This window comes from Mustela erminea, chromosome 7, assembly GCF_009829155.1.
Source record: "Mustela erminea isolate mMusErm1 chromosome 7, mMusErm1.Pri, whole genome shotgun sequence".
Taxonomy (NCBI): Eukaryota; Metazoa; Chordata; class Mammalia; order Carnivora; family Mustelidae; genus Mustela; species Mustela erminea.
The window spans coordinates 35,546,689-35,564,416 of NC_045620.1; the positions used below are offsets into that span (position 1 = coordinate 35,546,689).

General features: G+C 39.5%; 1 protein-coding gene across 3 annotated transcripts in view; it reads left to right on the plus strand.

The window, feature by feature from the left end:
* Nucleotides 1–17,728, plus strand: part of SNAP25 (synaptosome associated protein 25) — an 85,133-nt gene that overhangs the window by 50,521 nt on the left and 16,884 nt on the right. For all 3 annotated transcript variants that reach the window (XM_032351413.1, XM_032351411.1, XM_032351412.1), the window contains 3 exons: nt 5,977–6,112; nt 8,250–8,291; nt 14,257–14,305. In XM_032351413.1, coding sequence (XP_032207304.1) covers nt 6,041–6,112; nt 8,250–8,291; nt 14,257–14,305 — 163 coding nt within the window. In that variant the 5' untranslated portion in view covers nt 5,977–6,040. The remainder of the gene's footprint in view (nt 1–5,976; nt 6,113–8,249; nt 8,292–14,256; nt 14,306–17,728) is intronic.

Genomic DNA, 17,728 nt, shown 5'->3' on the forward strand with positions numbered 1-17,728 from the left:
CAGGACTAAGGTGCGGGAGCTCCTGGGGAGACCGTGGAAGGGCTGAAAACAAAGATATCCACCGGATGGCTTCTCTGCCATCACACCAACAGCCCATCAGCCAGATCCTTGTCAGCTGCTGTCAACTTGAAGCTGGGGCAGGGTGGGGGGTGGGGAGGGCCCTACAGCTGTTTTTCAGGGGTTGAGAATAGCAACTTTGGGAGGAAATTGCCAAGGAAACCCATGAGACCTGAGTGTGTGTGTGTGTGTGTGTGTGTGTGTGAGAGAGAGAGAGAGAGAGAGAGAGAGAAAGACAGAGACAGAGAAAGATAAAGAGACAGAAACAAAGAGAGACAAAGGGAGAGCACCTTCGGGAAATAGACCTGGAAGAGAGAACTAACAATCAGACTCTAGTTTGGAAAAAACAGGACCCGCCTTCTAATAAACTAACTTATTAGGAGGAAAGGTCAGTTGCTTGCTTAGAGTGAACGAAGATGATCCCCCAAGGAACCCAGCAGCAAAATACAAAGATAGAGAACAGGGAGAGAAGATGCTTTTATTTGTCTCCACATGGCAATCCTGTGAGAGGTGTTGCTTCAGGACTGCAGGCTCGGGCACTCTGCTGGTTTCCCTGGTTTCAGGCTGCTGTAGGGCTCAGCACCTCAGCAACGTGTCTCCTGGCCAGCCGTTAGAAAGGAAACCTAGTTAACAAATACTGGATTTCCTCCACTCTTTGCAAAGGGTACAGGCGTATCCCAAACAAGCAAGGCTTTCCAAATATGAAGCCCCCAGGTCGTTACGAACAAGGTTGATCAGAACTTTCTATGATATATTCCCCTCATCTCTCCTACACTGTTGGTAGGAATGCAAGCTGGTGCAGCCACTCTGGAAAACAGTGTGGAGGTTCCTCCAAAAGCTGAAAATGGAGCTACCCTACAACCCAGCAATCACACTGCTGGGTATTTACCCTAAAGATACAAGTGTAGTGATCTGAAGGGTCACGTGCACCCAAATGTTTTTGGTGACAATGTCCACAATAGTCAAACTATGGAAAGGATCTAGGTTCCTTCCTAGATAAATGGATAATAAGATGTGGTATATATATATATATATATATATATATATATATATATATATATATATATATATATACATACAATGGAATACTATGCAGCCATCAAAAAACCCCAAATCTTGCCATTTACAATGACATGGATGGAACTAAAGGGTATTATGCTAAGCAAAATAAGTCAATCAAAGACAATTATCATATGATCTCTCTGATATGAAGGATTTGAGAGTCAGGGCAGGGGGTTGTGGGGGGAAGGGAGGGAAAAAATGGAACAAGATGGGACCAGGGAGGGAGGCAAACCGTAAGACTCTTAATCTCAGGAAACAAACCGAGGGTTGCTGGAGGTAAATGGGATGGGAGGGATAGGGTGGCTGGGTTATGGACATCGGGGAGAGGATGTGCCATGGTAAGTTTTGTGAATTGTGTAAGTCTGACAATTCACAGATCTGTACCCCTGAAGCAAATGATACATTATATGTTAGTAAAAAGTAAAAATTTAAAAATAAAAGTCTCTCCCCAAGGGAAAAAACTTTTTTTAAATAAAAGTAAAAAAATATATACTAAATTCCTCTCAGAAAGCCTATGACACTAGGATTATGTGCCCTGTTGAAAAAAACTGAGGCTCAGAGATGGTGATAAACTTACCCAGAGTGAGCCTGCAACCTAGTGCTCAAGTCAACCATCTATGCAAGCTCTTATCCACTCCACTAAGCTAGGGCTCACAATCTACTCCACATTTCCGTGGATGCACCATTTATTCTGAAGTGTAGATCCCAGCCACCCAGAAGAACACAGGAATTTTGTTTCTGCCTAGTTCAAGGTTCAGAAACGGCTTAATGTAAATTCCTTCCAGTTTCTGCTTTCTAGATCCCTAATTTCCAAAGTGCAGACATGTATTTAAATAAAACACGAAGCATATAGAGCTCTATATCATGAGTACATATTATGGTGGCCAGATCTGGTGTTCAAAAATTACCTGGCTCAGGGCACCTGGGTGGCTCAGTTGGTTAAGCATGGCACTCTTGATTTCAGCTCAGGTCATGATCTCAGGGTCATGGGATTGAGCTCCATGTTGGGCTCCATACTCAGAGGGAAGTCTGCTTGAGATTCTCTCCCTCTGTCTCCCCCTTCCCCCACTCAGCTTGGGGCACCTGGGTGGCTCAGTCATTAAGTATCTGCCTTCAACTCAGGTCATGATCCCAGGGTTCTGGGATGGAGCCCCACATGGGACTCCCTACTCAGCGGGAAGCCTGCTTCTCCCTCTCTAGCTCCCCTTGCTTGTATTCCATCTCTCTCTCTCTCTCTCTGTCAAATAAATAAATAAAAGTCTTTTAAAAAATAAAAATAAAAATCAGCAGGCTCATGGTATGATGCTCTGCTGACATTTTAAATGGCTGCACACAGAACTAACCTAATATAAGCTTACTACCTTTTTTTAAAAAATGCTGGTAAGTAGAAGGTAGTTCTGAAGCTTTTTCCTTCTTCTTTTTTTTTTTTTTTTTTTTTTTTACTGTGATTCCACATTTGTCACTTTGCCCAAGAACCACTGGGTATAAAAGAACTGTGAAATCTATTATCTCCAAAGAAGGTTCACTCTAGGACTCCTCCTATTGAGGAACCCTGAATAGTCTGAGTTACTTCATAAGAGTAATACATGTGGAAGAGTCTAATAATATGTGCCAAATTAAAATCCCAGAGGACTTTAACCTTAACTGTTGAGAAAGCAGTATAGCAGCGGACCTAGGAGATGAGTTCATTGAGGGCCTGACTCAGAACCTGATTATATTTGATGAAGACTTTTCATTTTATTTTTGGGGAAAAAAAAAAACCTTCTCCTACAAGTAATAATAACAATAATTATTAGAATAATAACTAAATATGGGGGCACCTGGGGGCTCAGTCAGTTAAGCATCTGCCTTCGGGTCAGGTCATGATCTGGGGATCCTGGGATCGAGCCCCACATCAGGGGCTCCCTGCTCCCATGGGGAGTCTGTTTCTCCTTCTCCCTCTGCTCCTCTCCCCTGCCCATGCTCTCTCTCATGCTCTCTCTTTCTCTCAAATAAATAAAGTCTTTAAAAAATGAATAATAATTAAACATGGTATTGCTCCAAGGCCCTCAGTCTAAGTTCCTTTCCCATCTTCAATTTTATTTATTTATTTATTTTTAAAGATTTTATTTATTTATCAGAGAGGGGGGAGAGAGCAAGCACAGGCAGACAGAGTGGCAGACAGAGGCAGAGGGAGAAGCAGGCTCCCTGCTGAGCAAGGAGCCCGATGTGGGACTCGATCCCAGGAGGCTGGGATCGTGACCTGAGCCGAAGGCAGCTGCTTAACCAATTGAGTCACCCAGGCGTCCCATCCCATCTTCAATTTTAAATAGAAGAACATACACAGATATGTTTTTCAGTTGGGAATTCATGCTCCTGCGCAGTATTTTTATTCCGATCTATGTTTCTTCTGGCCTGCCTTTGTTATTGTAACACCCACTGCTGTAACAAAATAAAGTGCTCACCTTTTCAGTAGTGCAGTACAGTAGAAGTGCACTGTCCTTTCATATGAAGGTTCAGGTCTTTGTGGTTAACTCTCAACTTGCCTCCTTGCAGGGCTTCCAAGGCCCAAGTTCTTGCTGTCTCATGGCCTGGCCATCCTCTAGGGCTCTGGCTTTTTTGGTAGAGAGGGAAAGAGAGGACACAGAAAGAATGCCTGCTTCTGAACGGCCTTCGCGTGGCAGGGATGCACATCATTTCCACTGTAACTCATGTGCCATCTCTACCAACTGTACCACCTCCATGCAGGGAGAACTGGAAATTTAATTCCACCTGGGCAGCCATTTCCCTGTGACCGTGCACTACCATGGAAGAGGGAGGGAGAATTCCAGTGCCCACTTAACCATCTCAGCCACAAAGCAAGAGCCCAGGCCTTCTACAGTTGTGCTACTCACAGAGAAGGTTTTAGTGTATCAAATATTTATCATCTCCAACCCTTCCTTGGGCTCTTTATCTTGTTACCTCTGATGGCCTTTCCTGGGGACATGACTTCCTCAGGGAGGCCTGCTATGACCCATAGGCAGGTATGGTGTGACCCAAAAAATTAGCTTCATCCTGAATAATTGAATTTCCTTATTTGACTCCCAAATTCCTAATTAAGCTGTTGCTCCATGACAACAGTGAATTTACCGGTCTCATGCATCACTGTATCCTTAGTGCCTAACACTGCCCTGGCATCTTAAAAATACTCAATAAATATTTGCGAAAGAAGGGAAGACAGGAGAAAGAAAGAAAGGAAAAAGGAAGAGGGGAACGGGGCTGGTTGGCTCCAGAGGGAGCTACCTGTAATTTGCATCATATGGAATTTCAGGTGTATAACCAAGAAAGGGCTGGTCACATTTCAGAAACAAGAATCCATCCCTTTCTGGAAAAATAGCTATGCATACTCACATAAGCCTTCTCGGCAACCTCTGATAACAACTGAAGGAGACTAAAAATTTTCTACCTTTAGCTTCCTTGCTGGGGAGAGAAAATTTACCTCTATCCTTTAAGATTCTTTTAGCTGGTCTTAGACTTAAACTGACATGAGACAGATTAACAGGAGAAAAATCAAATTTAATTACATGTAAATGGGGAATCCACATAGATATGAGTGCCAAAGGCAGTCAGGCAAAATGAGGTCTATATGTCATCCTGGACTAAGGAGAAGAGGGTAGGAGTCTGGAACTTCAAAGGAAAGGAAAAAAATTCACAGAAAGATTAAGAAAGAGTAAATGGTTGGTAAACAAATGTTTGCTGGACTGTAGAGAAACAATGCAACATAGGGAGGAATTGTAATAATCAGACTTTGCTAAATCCTTCTGTGTCTCCCATCCCAAATTCTTGTTATACTGTAGTTATCTATGGCGCTTGCTCCTTTCCTGGAGGAGTTTCTCTATCTAAATTCTTGTAGGCACTTAGGGCCTGCCCTTAGCCTCTACAGTCTAAATGCTTCTAAATGCGGTGAAGTACGACTCAACATCAAAAAGGAACTAACTATTAATACATGCTACAACACAATAAATCTCAAAATCATTATGCTAAGTAAAAAAAAAAGAGACAAAAAATAGTAGAGACTGTATCATCCAGTTATATAAAATTGTAGGAAATGCAAACTAATTTATAGTAACAGAAAGCAGATAAGCAGTAGTCTCAACACAGGGGTAAGATGAGATGCGAAGACTGGGTGTGTAGGATTACAAAGAGTCTGTAAAAACTTTGGGTGTGATGAATATGTTTTCCTAATTGTGGTCATGGTTTTCCTGTGTGTGTACATATGTCAAAATTTTTCAAACTATACACTTCAAATATGTGGGATTTATTATATGTCAATCATACCTCAATAAAGGTCTTAAAAATAAAATAAAAATAGAAAATAAATGTGAGGTTAAAAGTATACTAACCCAGGGGCACCTAGGTGGCTCAGTCATTAGGCATCTGCCTTTGGCTCGGGTTATGATCCCAGGGTCCTGGGATCGAGCCTCACATCAGGCTCCCTGCTGGGTGGGGGGCCTGCTTCTTCCTCTCCCACTCCTCCTGCTTGTGTTCCCTCTTTCACTGTGTCTCTCTCTGTCAAATAATAAATAAAATATTTTTTTAAAAAGTATACTAACCCAGAACCACATCCCTCGACACCACCATTCCAAACTCTTGGGTGGTGTGCCTTAAAAATGCTTCATATGTAGACAGGTATCTGTCTCCTTTGTAAAGCTGGCAAGTATGTATGTATAATGCACCTTTTAGAGAAATGGCAAGATTCTACTGAACCCTGAGTATGGCTTCTGTCTTTCAGAAGATGACTGAGTCATGGAGACAGAGTATAGGCTATTTAGCTCTCCTATTTGCACATACGACACGCACTTACATAAACTCTCACATGTTCAAATCTGCTTTTTCTAGGTTCTGTGTCCAAAGCCATCACTGACCCCCAGGCCAAGGACCCAGCCACCCCCCAACCACTACCATGGCCGAAGACGCGGACATGCGCAATGAGCTGGAGGAGATGCAGCGACGGGCTGACCAGCTGGCTGATGAGGTGAGGAATGGGACGTGAGAAAGGAGCAAAACATGGGGAGCTGAGTAGTTTGTCTTATTCAGGTTCAGGTGGAAAATGTCTACTAACATCTCAATTTTAAAAACGGAGGAGTAGGACTTTGATTTTCTATACACCTAACACCTCTACAGATAGGAATGGGTGGATAAACCTACATATAACTAATATCTTAGCCGAAACTCCCAATTCCTAGAAATCTAGAGAAGTCAAGATCCCCTAAGAAAAGCTGTCTTTGGCTGTCTGGAGCTGGCCTGATTCTGAGAGCTGATTGTTACATTTTCCAGAATCTTTCAAGCTGGTGTTAAAATTGACTTATACAAATTGATAATTAAATAGATTATATTAAAAACCAAGGGCAATAAATACTCAAAACTCAATCAGTTTTTAAATATTTCCCTATTACCTATGTTCTCAAAGTTTTTGATTTGTGTTACAACTATAGTGCAGGAATACCATATAACAGCGTGTTACTGTACATCTTCCCAAATTCACCTTCAGGGATGCCATGCTGTAGTCAAAAATCAGACAGGTTAAGGATGTTTATAGCACAGGAATCTGCAAATGCTCCCAATCAGGATTTGATTTACTGTTTTGTTGACTGTCTAGACTTAAGTGGAGAAAATATTAATAACATAGATTGAACTTCAAAGTGTGCATGTCTCTAGCCATTATTCTTTAATTAACACCAAAAAATGGAGAAAATCTAGTATTTGAAAAATTTTTTCTCTTCAGCAAAGAAGTCACTTGCATCATTGACAAAGTAGCAAAGTCCCAACATTTCTTTATTGTCTCACTTTTCTCTTACTCATTAATGCAAATGACATTCATGTCAGAACTATACTTGTTCTTTGCCTGCTTAGCAGTGGACACAAGAGTTCAGCAAAACTTGACAAAAGCTTTCTGTGAGAATCAATTTGCTACTTGAAATTTATAATAAAGGGCTTTGTGTATTGTATTATCTATAAATTTTATGATCTCAATCCCTTCTATCAGGAAAATAATAAGTTTAAATAACAACTATAGGGACGCCTGGGTGGCTCAGCTGGTTAAGCGGCTGCCTTCGGCTCAGGTCATGATCCCAGCGTCCTGGGATCGAGTCCCACATCGGGCTCCTTGCTCAGCAGGGAGCCTGCTTCTCCCTCTGCCTCTGCCTGCCACTCTGTCTGCTTGTGCTCACTCTCACTCCTCTCTCTCTCTCTGACAAATAAATAAATAAAATCTTCAAAAAAAAAAATAAAAAAATAACAACTATACATATATGTATATTCATATCTGTTTTATATTCACATATTCATATTCATTTATTTTAGCATTTACCAGCCTACCACGGCTTATCGCCATCTTATTTCAACAAGCAGCCTCCTGACAGCTCTTCCTGGAAACTTAACATTCTTCCTGCTCCTGCAGAATCTTGTCCAAAATAAGTTTGTCACTTAAAAACAAAGCCTTGAGAAATCACACTCGTTCTGGAGTCTAGTAGTTAGCTTCAAAGGAACTGAGAAAAAAGTGACAATGATGTGCCTGAGGGACCAGTGCTGACTTCAGACTTTCCATCTCACTTTGTCTTATCTAAGGCTGAAGATAATGATTGTAGCTGTCTCCTATAGGCTGGTTATTTCAAACATGCTTGATTTTTTTTTTTCACCCTAAGGCGACAGCTTAATTTGTATTAATAAGAACTTCCAATTGTGTTTCTAGGAGCCTTATAAGAAACTTGATGTTAGATTCATCTCAATTCATGAGAAATTATGTTTGTGTTTAAAATTCAATATTCCTGGTCCAAGGAGGCCAAATTAATCCTCTGAGTATTTGAGATAATTTTTCATGCATCCTGCACATGCAAAATTATCTTTTCCAGATTACTTTGTCTTTGATATCAAGATCAGCTTCATCATATGGTTTTGATTTTAGAAGATCAGCTTTAATGTAATTGCTTTAGGGAATCTTATTATGTAGAAAGACTGATAGGAAATAGATTGAAAATGTGTTCAGTTACAAACTTAAAAGAATATGTGATAGTAACCCTTTGTGTCTCTCAAGTGAAGAAAATAGTTTAGATTTTCCCAGACCTCTGATTCCTGCATTCATAATTTTTTTTTTTTTTTTTTTTAAATCTCAGTCACTGGAAAGCACCCGTCGTATGCTGCAACTGGTTGAAGAGGTAAGGAGTGGCCATGTTTCAAAATAAACTAATCCCTTTTGCTGGCATATTCTTTTCCTAGACCCTACTGCCTTTTCCTAGGCCATGATCCTATTGATTCCATTGATTCCATTATAGCCTACCTGGAATTCACATTAATGAAGGAGATGTCAGAAAACCATCAAAGGATCCTCTCTCCCTCCCAGCCCTGGCTACCTTTATAGTCGGGGAAGTAGAGAAGGATGGTATTTCCAAGTAAATGCTCCTAAGAAATCGTAGAACATTGAATCACTTTAAGCTAATATAAAGTCATTACTTACATAAAAACTTCATTTGTAATGCTTTTGATGCCTCTAAGTCACATCTAATCTTGACATTCTGTTTTGACTTAGCCACACATATGACTTTTAAAAATATATATCCCCGTAGACACAATGTTTTCAGAAATTGTAATATTGAGAGTCAGGCACTAAAATTCATGAAGTAATGGGAAAATTCTTTGATAAAAGGAATTTCAAGGCCATAACACAAATATAGAAGCTCTTTTATATTCCCGACTCTGGATTGAACATCCATTTGCAAGGCATCGTTAATGAATCCCAAACTACTCTTAAATGGGTAAAATAGGGCAGATAGCAATAATGGAATCAAAAGGGCATTTACAATAAAGCTTGCTCATTCCAGTTGGGGAGAGCAGTAGTCAACCAGGAGGAATAAGTGGATTAATTGAACTTGCCCATTGGGAGAGATGAAGTGGAAAAAGAATGGGATGGGCTATATTTATCTTAACTGAATAAAACAAGCCTAATAGTTTTTATTCAGTGAAATGCTATTTTAGGTATGCTTTAAAACTGCTTATCAATTCATGTGTGGTTATCATTTTTAGAGATCTTGCGTGTTCTCGAGCAGAATGATTAAATGAGTCTACTTGCCTCATGCTACTGTAAATTGCTTATGCAATGACATGAAAGGAAAGAAAGATCACTGTTATAAGGCTAACAGGAAGTTCGGCTGTCCCTCAAGCGGGGGAAGTCAACATCTTCCTTTATTTCTGCAGCTTCAGCTTCATATCCAGAAATGAAATATTGGCTAAATGTGACTTGCCACAAGAGGAGTGGGGAGAAGGGGCACCGTAAGCTCCCCAGGACACAAGGGAAAGGTGGGAGGTACACTTACTGAAACCTGTTATCACAAAAAATGAGTACTTGAGCCTGCCATGTAGCACAAATTGGCTCCCACAGGAAGGCAGGCCAACACAGCAGCCCTTGGCAGCACAGAAAGCAGCTTTCCTTCTCTAAATGAAGAGAAATGTTGTTGTTGCTCTATTCTGGGAACACTCATGCAGAAATACTTGAGGACCCCCAAAGAGAAGGCAGGTATTCAAAATCTGAGTGCTGGCGAGGCTTTCAGAGTTGGCTTATTGTCCCTCAGCCCATAATGAGAACAAACAAAAGGGGCAGATCTTCTTAACATTCCCACGTGAGTTCTCACATTGACCTGAAGGGAACTCACATGTCAACTGACATGTTATATGTCTTTATGACCTTCAACCATAGACTCCAGGCTCATTTTTCATTTTCATTTATGTGTGTGCCCACGTGAAGTAAATTTCTAAAATATCAGAACTATCACCATTTGGTCCACCCGTGCAGTGTTGAAACCCTGCTTAGAATGTGCGAAGTGGTGGAACAAATGCATTAGGATGCATTACTTTGAACTGGTTCCTCATCCATCAGAGTCAGTGGGCCAATGAACTTCTTTTTTGCCTCTTCTTAAATGGCAGACAGTGTCGACCAGTCTTGAGTAAGTGGTGTTTGTTCTAATTTATTCTGGGGGAGGAGAAACTCTCAAAAGCTCTATTTATTGAAGTAAGATACTTGAATCATACATTTTTGTTTCTCCTGAAGGATTTCTTGATCAAGCATGAGGTTGCATCTTAGAACAAGGGGTGAAACAGATGGAAGCTAGTTCCTACCTCTCATAAATGAGAAGACGCTATTAGACTTTGTAGCCTTCGGAACTTATGAGCAAGGCATTATTAGCATAGGTTGATTGCTTTTACTTCCCCCTGGGTTATTTTATATTGATGGTCAAATACCCCTTAGGTCTAGGGCATTGGTTATTCAGAAGGTAGTCTGATTTTCAATCAAAAAAGAAATTCTCTTTAAAGGAATCAGCATTAAATATTCATTAAGGGCAGAAATCATTTGGCAAATATGAGCACTGAAATACCAGGATCTTGCTCAGGATCCCAAGTGCTATATCAGTGCTATATCATTTGAATTGAGTTGAATTCTTACTGAAATTTAGTCTCAAAGACGGGAAAGTATACTAAATTTGTAGAGTCTCCCTAAGGCAGACAATACTACTTTCAGCTCAGTATAGGACTTTGTGCCAGTCCTCACAGACATTAGGGTGTAACAGAGTGGCAGGTGTAGAAACTTGCTTTTTAATAGGTGCCATTATTGGCATCTCAAGGATAATGTAAGGTTTTACAGAAGTTAGTTGGGAAAGATCAGAAAAACTGGATACCACACATAGGCAAAAAGATTAGAAATCATATAGTACTTGGTTCCCAGTTTCGAGTTTCCCGTTGGCTCTTTTGATGGCTGCACTTCAACAAACGTGTATGGAAGGCCTCCCTTTGGGAGCGGGAGGGAAGATATAAATTGGTATCATGTGGGAAAACAGGAATGAACATAGCTCTCCAAAGTCAAGTCCTGTCCTTGGAGCATGTAATTAATTCTGGTAACAGAGTCATGAATGTTTCCTCAAGAAGGGAATATTTGGTCCAGGCAAAAAAGTTGACTTTGTGGACACTACATACTGGGAATGAAGTCTACACATGAATGTCTTGGGCTATGGAAAGTCACCCCAGAAAGCCTCACTGCTTGAGGGCAGGCCAGACCAGAAGCACCACCTAGAGCTTTCACGGAGTAATAGTTACTGAGGTTCTTCAACATTGCATGGATGTTATAAGCGTATTTTCTTTTCATCCCAACTTATCTTTCAAGGCACCTTGGCGATGAGAAGAGAATAAGCATTCTAAAGCCATGCCTTTGTTATGCCAGACTTTCTACTAAAACTGGAAACTTGAAGCAGGGTAGTTCTTTTCACATAGGTAGATGTGGAGCCTTTGGGAATTCTCTCAGTTAAGGAAATGCCGGAAGAGTCCTGGTTTTAGTTCAGATGTGTTGGACTTGGGGGAAAGCATCTCAGAATGACAAAAGAAAGACTTAAAAATGTTCTAGATATGGTCTTGATTCATCTGCAAGGAAGGAAAAATAAAAAGAGAGAAATGAAAAGAAAAAAGAAAGAAATGAAACCAATCCTCTGGTTTTTAGGTGACCGTTTTCCCAGCAATCTCAAACAGAATTAAACATCTCAAACAATTAAGCTAAGACAAAAATGGAACCACCTCCTCTCATTTCCAGCCATTAAAACATAATACTTAAGATAAGAGAAAGTAAGATTCTGCCTTCCCGGAAATACTGTCCTCATCCCCGCCCTTCTCCTCCCTTACATTTCTAGTTTCCCCAAAGAACAGTCCAGTTATTTTGATAAAAACTGTCAGCAACACAATGGAATTGAATGTAAGTTCTAATATTTATCAAGAGCCTACTATATGCTGGGTACTATACCCAGAGCTATCTTCGTCAAACATATATAACCTAACTTAACCCTTGTAGGTCCCTACCTTTTACTACTACTCTGATCTCCATCTTACCAAGGGGGAAATTGAAGTACACAGTGATTAAGGAACTTGCTTGAGACTCTCAGCTACAAATGGCAGAGATGAACTTAAAACCCAGGTGTTCCTGATCCCAGAGTGTGAACTTATGCGTAACACTTCCCTAACCTCAGCAACTCCTACCATATTTCCTTTTTATTTGAGAATTCTGCAAAAAGCGGAAGGCTCTGAGGAAGCAAACACAGCAGCCCATTCCAAACTGATCGAGATTTTATACAAATTAAATCCTTTATCTTAATTGCTTTTTGGAACCATAGCCTCCCCTGGAATTGAACTTTTAGAAGTCTTTACATTCTGTAGTTCGTTTTGTCCTTATACATACTCTGGGAAGTGAGGGAGCTGTTTCTGTGTCTGTCTGGGCACAGAAATGGTTGAAACACAGGCCAGTGTAAACAAATGTCTATTTACAGCACACGTAAAGAAAAGATTTTGAAACGTGTCCTGGGGTCTGGAATCTTGCTGCTCCAGAGGTATCCCGGCACCAGCAATATCATTAGATGGTAGAGCTTATTCAGAAAGCAAAAACTCAGGGTCTGTCTCAATCCTACTGAATCAGGGTCCACATTTTAATAAGATGTTTCCTGTGCAGGGGATTTGCCTGCATATTAAGGTTTGGGAGATAGTGTTCTGGAAGCTTCTGACCATAGTAGGTAATGACAATATTTTTCATTTGCCAAATATCCTGCTATAGATGCATTTTCTGAAGATATTTATTTTATAAACCCTTATGTCATTCTAACTCTAGGCCAGGCACCATTCTAGCATGTGCCACATACTATTTCATTTAATTCCCATGACAACTCCTGAGGTATTAACTATTATTATTGCTGTCTTACAAATGAGGGAACTGAGGCACAGAATAATTAAGACATTTACCTGAGGTTCCACAGCTAGGAAATGAAATCATCAGGATCCCAGGGCAGAGTCTGGCTCCAGAATTTGTACTGTTGGTAACTCTGGAAGCCAACCTAAGCTCTCCAAACGACTTCCTAATTTCACTAACTGAAGCCTATCAAAATGTGTTCAGAGGAAACTTGGTTTTTCCTTTCTGGACCATTCTCTGAAATAGTGAGTTTATAAAACTCACAGAAAACATTTTCAGTGCTCTGTATTTTAGAAGCTCTATTGAGTTGTTAAAATACTATTTCAAAACAGAACAAAACAAAGCTAAATCTTTCTGGGGACTTCCACTAACATCTCTCTCTTTCTTTCTCAGTTTAAAATAAGTCAGTGGAAAATATATGGGGCCATGAGAAATGTCTTCCATTCAAGTTTATTCTAGGGACCACCATGAGTATTCCTTGAAAAACCAATTAATCCAAACTGTTAGCAATACCAATTCATACTTAGTAACAATCACCCTGTAAAATGAAAAGTCTTTACTTCACCAGTTTGAGCTCCCAGCAATGATGATTTTTAAGAATGAGCCATTCAAATATCTTTTCCCCTACCCACCACATCCTACTCCGATCACCAAATATTTCAGGTGGTGTTTGGTTTGTTTAGATCATGTGGCGTGAGATGAGGATTGCCTTTTCCAGACTTCTGCATAAAAGAAGTGCAGTAAAGCTTGTGGGTGAATTATTTTCTCGTACTCTATTATTGTGCAGAATTTTAGATTTCAGAATAGAGAGCCTTTATTTCTCATCTGGCCATTGGTTTTCTAAATCTCACAGAACTTTTCCGCGTAGAGGGAAAATGGGAGGGTGAGTTCGGTTTGGGGCTGTATTTCTCAACCATTTTGAGGCAGTCACCTCACCCCCAAAGTTTTTTACTTACCAATGGGGCATCCAGTCCCAATTCACTAAGGGAAACTTCCTGATCCATCATGCCAGCAAAGATTTAGTTTAGAAGATTTTGAAAGGTTTGCTTTTTATAGTTGGTGTTATAGAAACTACAGGGCATTTTTGTTTTGCAAATATAAAACCACACTATAATATTAAGTTGTGTGTTCCAATTCCATGCCAAGCCCCAACCCCAGCCCTACCCCCATGGAAATTGAGCCACATCCCCCTCATCTATCCTAAGATTCACTGATAGGGCAAGTCCACAGATGACCACTTCCTCTGAGTCCCTCCTGTACCCTTAGTACGCTTGCCCTGTTTCCTCCCTCTTTTTCCTTTGGTCCTTCTTCATTTTCCATTTCTAGGGCTAATTGTCCCCTTACTGATTTCTCTTTCTCTCTTTTCTCTCTCTAACTCTTTATTCAACTTTGCTACCATTATTGGAATGTAGAGTAAAGATGCTGGTATCAGGACTTTGGTTATGTTGGATGAACAAGGAGGTAAGTTGAGATTTCTTCAGTAAGAACAATTCTTCATCTGAATAAAGTGCATTTAAAAAAATTATTTGTGTACACACAGGTAGTCCTTCGAACATATTTATATGCATATATGAGTATGAGTATAAGGGTACTAGAGTTTTCACCATCTTGCTTTTTCCCTTTCTCTTGAAAAGATTGATAGATGTTTGGGAATGTTAAAGCCTTCATGACTGATTGAATGTCACTACTCTCCCTGTTAAATATGTTCGAGTAAGAGAATTTTTAAGGCAAAAGTCATTTTTTTTCTTTTAATGATAGTATTTTGGACAGTTTGAGAATTCTCTGATCCTCCTTTCCCCTAATTTTCCCCATAAAATTAGTCTTCTTATAGTAATTCCTAGATAGAATGAGAGAATAATATATCACTTCCATTTCTTGTGACCATCCTATTTCAGTATCTGACAGTTTCAATTTCTAAGTCATCATGAGGATTCCTTAAGTAACCAAACTAGGTCCTTTTAGGTCTTCAACAGGATATAAGCTGAGGGAGATCATTGGAAAATGGGGAATTGAACCATTTAAAATATTTAAATTGTTTTGTAATTATTATGGAACTGCTAAAAGCAACGAAAATCAGAAAACCCATGAAAAGCATCTTTATACTCTGAAGTGGAATCTAGAAGGATCATATTTTCTGTCTCAGTATATCTTGTGGTATGGTGATGCTTATTTAATTCTAGCCACAAGTTAGCTAGCTGATTCTATTCTGAATTCTTATCATAACAAGCAAATTGTTGAGAATTTTTTCTCTTTATTTATGTTGTTGAAAACTTTAGAAAATTCTTAGAAGTCATCAGAAATTTTTAATGTCAAAGATAAAAATGTAAAATGTATTCACAACATAGGATACCACAAACAAACTTCAAAAATAAAGACACCTCAAATGTGGTGGGGGCATGGGAATTGCCATACAGATAACAGACATAAGGCATTTTCCTAAAATACAGAGAGACCTTGCAAGTGATCAGAGAAAAGGGCAACAACCTACAAGCAAATTGATGTAAGATATAAATCATCAGTTTATAAACAGACATATGAAACCATGTTTCAACTGACAATAATGTCTTTAGCAGACCAATACAAAATTTTTAAATTGATAATCACCAATGCTGTGAGTATTTTGGGAAAACAGAGATCTTCAATGTACAGATAGGCTCTTTAGACTGATATGTATGTTTGAAGAATGATTGGTTAATATTTTCAAATTATGATATGCACCCATCTTTAACCAAGACATTCTACTCCTGGAATTATATGCTGCAGAAATATATTGACAGCTATTATGTTTAAGAGTGTAAAACTGGAAACAGCCTAAATATCTGTCAGTGGGGAGACCAACCAAATGAATTATGGACTAGCCATAAAAGAAATATTCTTCAACCATTACACTAAATGAGATAAATCTTTACCACCTTCTGATGAGTTAGGGCAAGGCAGGGAGGAACTGGGAAAAGGTGTCATTTGGGGTCCTCTGGGAGTAAATGCTGAGTCAGAAGTGTATGAGATCTCTTTTGGATGCCTGTGATGGGTTAAGGGAAGAGGAGTAGGAGTAGGTGGGGAAAGCTGTTGACTGATGCAGGTCTAACAACTTGTTAAGAGGAACAGAGCAGAGAGGATTTGGGAGGAAGTGCCTCAGACTCCAGTCCTGCTCTGAGAATATGTCAGCCTTGCTGATGGGGAGTCCAGGGGCTAAGAAAACCCAATGGAGCAGCCCCACCATAGAAAGGAATGTAGTGATGCCATTGTGCTTATGGCTATGGCTGAGCCATATGGCTGAGCTCATGGCTAGAAGCATCCCAGTGACAGCATGGTCTCCATGAAAATACTTTGGTGGATCCCTTAGGTGTAGCAACTGGACATGTGAGGTAACTACAAATTCCCTCTTAAAGGGGAACATCATCATGGCTGTCATATATAGACTTTTGTTTCTGTATTATTTATTTGTATTGAGCTTTGTCCATAAATATATGCCAACCAATTAAAAAATCAAGAGAAAAAAGCTTTTTTAAATAATTGAACATCAACCCCAACACTTACCCACAATTTTTAAAATACAAATTGTTAACGATTTAGACACAAATAACTGAGCCTAGTGACGTAGTTGTGTTTTGAAGGAATTATAATAGCAGTGGCAGTCTTCAGAACTCCCCAAATAAATTTGCTATGTTGTAATAGTTGCTGGTTTGATCCATGTAACAATGTCCCAGATTTTGAAACTGTGGACATAGCAAATAACTTTTGAAAATTAACCCACAGGTGCCCGTGTGGAAGAGTAGTACCTCATTTCCAGAGTTAAACTGATACATATACACTCAAATAATTAGGAATTCCACCTTATTAATTTTCATGTGAAGGGGACAGAAAAGGGAGAAAGGTAATTGCAGGAAAGTTCTGAGAAAGATTCAAAGTAATGCTTTCTTCCCAATACCATAAAACATTGACATAAAGACTTGGAAAATAATATATACAAATGTGGAATGAAAAAGAGAGAAAGTGAATAACATGCTTAAATTGAGTTGCAAATTTCATTGCACTTTGATGAAGAGAATCTCGAGATAAAATTTGTCAGAATCTCCATACAAAAATATATTCTTAAGCGCAAATGATTCTCAGGAACATCTATATATTATTTTTCCGAGAAAGGAAGCAAAAGAATAGATTTCCCCCAAAAGATAGTTAATATTCTCAGCTAAAACATTTCATTTGTGGCCACACCACGGTAAATGCTGAATCCCTCAGTAAACGTATTTTGTAGGCTAGCCTTGGTTTTACCAGATTCATGGTGATCCCAATGATACTGAGAAAAAACACACAACTGGAAAACCCCACAAAGTGAGTGGCTTCTGCCTGGTCTTAAGTGGTACATGTTCCATTTATACTATAAGGTGATTAGGACCTTTTAAAATGATGGATGAGCCTAAGTCAACAACTGTCTTCATTGTCATGATAAATGCATTTTCATTCTGCATATGCTGTGTTTAGATGCTTTAAAATTTCTCTCCAGTTATGCTCTCCTAATTTTGTCTATGCCTCAGCACCAAAAATGTTGATTGCTTCTCTCCTGCAGCTGCACAGGAGTTTCAAGAAACAGACATCCTTCCAAAGAACCATTCCAGGTTGTCCAGCTAAATGGTTGCATTCAGAAATTCTTTATGGGATTCTTGTTTTATACCCAGGTATCAGGAGACACCAAGGAGCACTGAGCATGACAGATGGCCCTGGAAATGTACTGAGTCCTGGGACTTTTATTCCTTCCAGAAAATTTGTTTCGAAGTGAAATCACCATGAAACCACCTTATCACTAATGTGGGATGATTTAATCTTTCATCTCCATATCTCTTGTTCCTTTTGGTCTTTACTGGGTTATGTGTTTGTTTCAATGCT